Source organism: Helobdella robusta (assembly GCF_000326865.2).
Source record: "Helobdella robusta unplaced genomic scaffold HELROscaffold_1, whole genome shotgun sequence".
Lineage (NCBI taxonomy): Eukaryota > Metazoa > Annelida > Clitellata > Rhynchobdellida > Glossiphoniidae > Helobdella > Helobdella robusta.
In genome coordinates, this window is record NW_008703570.1 from 4,971,268 (window position 1) to 4,977,411 (window position 6,144).

At 31.4% G+C, this 6,144-nt stretch overlaps 1 protein-coding gene across 1 annotated transcript in view; it reads left to right on the forward strand.

Annotated features, from left to right (window-relative positions):
• Nucleotides 1–3,373: 3,373 nt before the first annotated feature.
• The window catches only part of HELRODRAFT_62761 (hypothetical protein), a gene marked incomplete at both ends in the record, with an annotated part of 13,000 nt that continues 10,229 nt past the window's right edge, over nt 3,374–6,144 (forward strand). Inside the window, 2 exons of the mRNA XM_009010857.1 lie at nt 3,374–3,672; nt 4,012–4,081. Coding sequence (XP_009009105.1) covers nt 3,374–3,672; nt 4,012–4,081 — 369 coding nt within the window. The remainder of the gene's footprint in view (nt 3,673–4,011; nt 4,082–6,144) is intronic.

The window sequence follows — 6,144 nt, forward strand, 5'->3', positions numbered from 1 at the left end:
TTCATTCTATCACTCAACTTTTTAAATTATTCTTCCATTAATTGATTCGTTAATTTATTTTTTTCATTAATTGAATCATTGATTTATTAATTAATTCATTCATTCACTCATTCATACAACCAATTATTCAATCATTCAGTTAAACATTTATTCGATCGTTCCTTTGTTCTTTGATTTACTAATACGTTATTAAAAAATGTCTACAGAATGATGAGAGGTGGGCTGTAGTGGGCATCAGCACGTTTAAGATGGAGGTCCGTTCCGATGACAATTCGAAGATAACAACAAGGACGGTTTTTGAAGTATGATTTAGTTTCTTTTTTTTTTTATTTTTCTCATTCATTCATTCATTTTATCACTATCTTTCAAATTATTCCTCAGTTAATTTATTCACCGATTCATTCTATTCATTCATTAAATCATTGGTTGATTAATTAATTATTTAATTCATTCATTCAACCAATCGTTCAATCATTCAGTTAATCATTTATTCGTTCGTTCCTTTGTTTCTTGATTTACTACTTCGCTAATTAATAAAAACTTGTCTACAGAATGATGAGAGGTGGGCCGTGTTGGGCGTCAGCACGTTTCAGATGGTGGTCTCATGATGATCGTTCCGATGACAAATCGAAGATAATGTTAAAGGTAAATTTGTTTTTGTCTCATTGTACCTTTGAAAGTACTCGAATTTGAACAAAGATTGAGTGTTATCTTAAAAAGATAAGTTTCCTATTTTTTCAAATTGCTTGTTTTTTTATTTTAGTGAATTAATTTTTTTTTTTCAATTTATTTTTCAGTATCCGGTCAAATTCATCCCATCGATGCGTGTCAGATGATGGTCGGTGCAATGGAGGTTCGTCCGTAGTGAGTGAAGTTTCTGGAGAGTGCGCGCCCGCACATTTACATACACACATCAATACAACACATACATACACAACATCCATTCATTCGGTGTCGTTGTTGCTATGTTTCTCTTCAACTTTATATTTTCTTTACCGTGAACCGGGCTTTAATTTAATTCATAGGTAAGTTAGGGACTGAGATGAGTTAAACAATTGTTGGTAGGCTAGGGCTTAACATTAGTTAAAAAGCTTCAAGTAAAATAAAAACGCTGAAATATGTTAAATAAAATACTTGAAACATCTAAAACGAGAAATACAAATATATAGGTAAGTGAGTTGAGTCAATGTTTATAAGTAAGCTAGGGCCCTGAGAGTAATTTTATTATAGGTAGGTGACTGACTATTATTCTTGCGACTTCTTACTAGTTTTGTTTGTTTTCGCTTCACAACACCACACCAACAAAACAAACTACATTTCATTCTCGTCGTCGCCTTAAATTGTACCTTTTTGAACAATCTTTTTAATAATGTCTATTTATTTATTCATTAAATGTTGACTGGTTTCTAGTTTTTTTTTAAATTGGTTATATAATTTTTGGATATTTCTTGGTTTACTTTGTATATATGCATGTATAAATTATTTCTGTTTAGTATGTTGATTTAGTCATTATGATATGTTGTGAACTGTTCAGCAGAATGTAAAATATTCATTGAATATAATGAAGATAGTTGTTCAAATATCAATTTTGATTTATTTAGGCCGTTTATTTCATAAGCAAACAAATTTTTAACATGATCGAACAGTGTAAAAAAAAGGGTGACTTTAGTTCAATCCTACTAAGCCAACCTTCGGCTTCAGTAAAAAACCACCGGATTTCACAGGACCAAAAGTATAATTTTTATATTCAAATTAACAAAAATAATTTAATAATACATAATTCTATTAATCATTATTAAAATTAAATAGAATTACTACATTAGTTTAAGCATATTAAATAAAGTAAATATTTCATTTAACTTGCTCGTTAAAATCTATGCAATTTCGTAAGCCAACAATCCAAGCACGACAAATAGCCCGACCGATAGATCGAATTGATCGATTAGTCCTATTATTCTAGTTATGTGGTTTGGAGCAAGGGGAGACATTACTGAAAATAATTAAAAGTTGAAAAAATTGAGGTTCTTTGCATATCCCTGCTTCAACCAATAAGAAGGTGTTGTATGCTGGTAAATAGGCCTCCCCTTGGCCCTAACCATATGGCTGAAAACGTGATACTGATTATAAACAAAGAGTGTAGAAATGTTTAATTTTTTAAGATTTGTTATGATATTTGCTAATTATAAACTTGCCATTTTTCAAATATCACATACGCATTGATATATTATATATATACATGGCATTGAACAACAATGCTAAAATGAAAAATGCTCGGCTTATATACATTTCAATTAATTGTGTGACAGTTTTTATAAATAAAAAATTTAAACTAAAAAATTTAAACTAAAAATATTTTCAATGCAAAACATTTTTTGCTTATGCATGAAGCTTTCTTTTACGTTATTTTCTCTTCAACGTGTTTTACAAACCAAGCGCCGAATTTGCATACATTATTTATTTAGGTCGGTCGTTATTGCTAAGTTCCGAATCATACTAACTAAACCTACCAGACCCCGTTTCACTTTAACTAGTTTAACTTTAACAAATAGCGCATATGGATGTCTTATGTGAAGTCGAGGCTACGGTAGTTTCGGGATTTGAAAACGTTGCTCAAGATGAAATATTATTTTCTATTTCGTCGGCTAATATATTGCAAAGTAATCGCGGACAAGTCATTTTTAGTCTAAATTTCATGGAGCTCAAAAAAGTTAGTTTTTTTGATGTTGTTGTTTTTGCCTCTTCCGGGGGGCCCTCAGGATTCCAATCGAGGTCGGAGCCAATTTTTAGTTAGTTTATTGGATAATATTGTTTGCGTGCAGCAGTTGAAAAACTCATTGAAAGCACATTTTAGCAGTAAAATGAACTAAATATTTTTTAAATTTAGTTCTAGAAGTGTGTACATTTCTAAAAACACCAGTACACAATTATTATATCAATTATAAAAATTTTTTACTAAATTTATATATAATATATATATGTGTGTATATTAGAATATATATACTATATTCTAATCTAACAAAATCAATTTATTTACAGTCAGCTTTCATGTTTTAAAACAAATTATTATGTAAATTTTATAAGAATGGTTCTAATTCTAAAAACAGCGTGGTGGTCGTATTTTTGTTGTTGTTATTTTGTTTTTTTAGAAAATGCTGATTTAATTTCATTTCAGGTATTCCAGCTAAGAAGCGTAGACAACTTGTATTTAATTCTTAAACGTTTCAAAGAAATTAATTTTCCCAACGGAAAGGTTTGTTTTTTAAGCTGTGAGTATATTTTTTATAAATAGTTTTTGAAATTATTGCTTAAGGATGAAAGTTTGATGTTTGTACGATCACTTGTTAAAGAAGTCGACTGGTCATTAGCCGTGAGAATGTGGAGAACAATACATGATAAAAATATTGACATCCCAAAGTATCGAGTAAGCTGTAAAAGGTCAGGTACACATAGCTTTGAATCTCCACAAGTTGCCTCTTCATTTGGAGGAGAAATAAATGACCACTGCGGATGGATTGTAGATTTAAATAACTTTGATATTGAAGTAATGTTTCTGATTAATGATCAAGACGTTAGAATATGCATCACCTTAACAAAAGAAAGTCTACACAGAAGAAATATTGTTAATTTTGGCAGGACGACTCTGAAGCCAACCATTGCTTATGGCATGCTCTGGTAACTGCTTCTCTTAAAAATTTTTAAATAAAATTTTTCTAATTCTCATCTTCATTTTGTTTTTTCCTATTTTTATAGGCAGATTTTTATCATTAAACTAATCAATTTAACACTGTTTAAACAACACCGATTTCTGATCTGCAAAATTTTCCACAATTTTAAATTTATTTGCATTGCTTATCCATTTTTAATATATTCTTTGGAAAATATAGACTAATTTTTGTTATTTTGATTTTTTACAAAGTGATAATTTTATTCTTGAATTATTTTGTGTCTAATAATTCACCCCATCTTCTCTGTAAAAAATATGGCTTGTATTATATTGTGTCATTATTTCAGGCATTGTAAAATACAACCTGGAGATGTTGTATGTGATCCTTTATGTGGGAGTGGGAGTATTCTTATAGAAGTAAGGGTTCCATGTAGTTGTGTAACTATTGTTTGATGAATGCATTTTCTGTTTAATGTTATTTTTTCTTTGTTTCATAATTTTTTAAAACTTAATGCCAAATTTTAAAAGCTATGGTGACAAAATTTGGGTTTCATCATATTTCTATTCTGTAAGAGTTTTGAAACAAAATAATCCTTGCTTATTTTTCGACTTGATTTTTAAACAATGGATCGGGTAAAAATTTGGTCAACATGCAAAGCATTTCCTTGATGAATTTGCCTTTCTCAAAATCATTTATACATGCTGGACGGCTATTGTTAATCACAAACTTACCAACATAAATGATTTTCAGATTGTCCGCCATATTAAAATGTCCATCGCAGGTAGTATCGATATGGTAAAGAGAAATCATTCACTTTACATTTTTTAAAGACAATTTTGAGAGGTACTGTTCATGCATCTTTTTCAAAATATTGTATTGTTTTTCAAGCGGTGTTTCACTGAACCGCTTCATTTGCTCTACATTTGGTATTGGCACAAATTCAGAAAAAGAGACAAATTTTTGATCAATTTATTTGACTAACTCTTTGACTATCCCATTCAGTGATGTTATATTCTGCCAAGAGTGATCCTAAATAGGTGACGAATATTTAACATATGTGTGCATGAATTTGTCATACATAATTTACTCAAATAACAATTGACAGCACACTGCATATCCATCCTGTAGATCTCAATTTGTGAAAATCTTCCCCTATTAGTTTTCAAATTGATGCCCATCCATCCCGTGGACTTTCCGTGAAGTAGTGAAAGCCTTACCTTAATTTTTGGTTGAAAAAAAGTAGTGAAAGCCTTACCTTAATTTTTGGTTGAAAAAAATGTGCTATTTTCGAGGATGAAATGATAAATATTAGAGTGAAATTTGATAATTCAGATGCAACTGGATGTGAATTATTTGGAGTAACGTGTAATACCGTTGGGAACAATAAGTATTGCGCAATAATGCAAATAAATTATATAACTATCTTTCAATATGCAATACAGCAATACATTTCAAACATAAATTCAAAATCAAATTATTATTTTGAAAAAATCACATCAACTAATATAAATGTTTTTGTAGTATCTTTCATTTTATTGAAAAGTAGTGGTCATTAAAAATTGTGAAGTAAAAACTAAAAAATTTCAAATTTTCATTTAATGAGCTGACACCTTGTTTTCAGTCCTTTCAATTTAATCACTTTATATTTGACTGAACAAACAAAGTGAGGTCACTGCGACTCTATTTTTCAAAAATTTTTCTGTTTTAGCCAGAAATAGAAATCCAGACTACCTAAGTCAGCAGTGTAACCAGTGGTGTCACAAACGTTGTTCAAAAATAATTGGTACTTTATCTAAGGTGTCCAATTTTGTTTGTCCTGCTTGCATCAGTCCACAACAACAAATTCGAAATAGCACTGTTTTTGAAGCCATTAAAATAGAGAAAGTCACATCGTTTCAATATCTAGGGGATGTTCTGGATTGTACTGGAACAGCTGAAGCTGCCGTTCGAGCACGCATACGTGCAGCCTGGAATAAATGGCATCTCCTTGCCTCTATATTGATGTGGCTTGACATCCCACTACCACTACGATCAAGACTTTATAAATCTGTGATACGTCCGGTGTTGTTATATGGTGCAGAAACATGGCCAATGACAACCAAACTGGAACAACAACTTCAACGAACCGACATGAAAATGCTCCGATGGATGCAACGAATTAGTCTTAAGGACCACATCAAATCTACCGAAATCCTGCGTCGTGCTGGTTTAGATGATACAAAGGACGAATGCCGGCAACACCGTCTGCGGTGGTTTGGTCATGTCAAACGAAGTGGAAACAGTGCCATAACTTCTTTTGCAGATGTTGAAGTACCTGGCACACGTCCCAAAGGCCGTCCAAAGAAGTCCTGGTCGCAAACAATCGAGCAAGACATGAAAGCTCTAAATTTAAATGAAATGGATACAACTGATCGTCTAATTTGGCGCAAAAAGTTGATGGCAAAGAAAACAACGTCCTACCTCGGGAACCGGTCTCTGA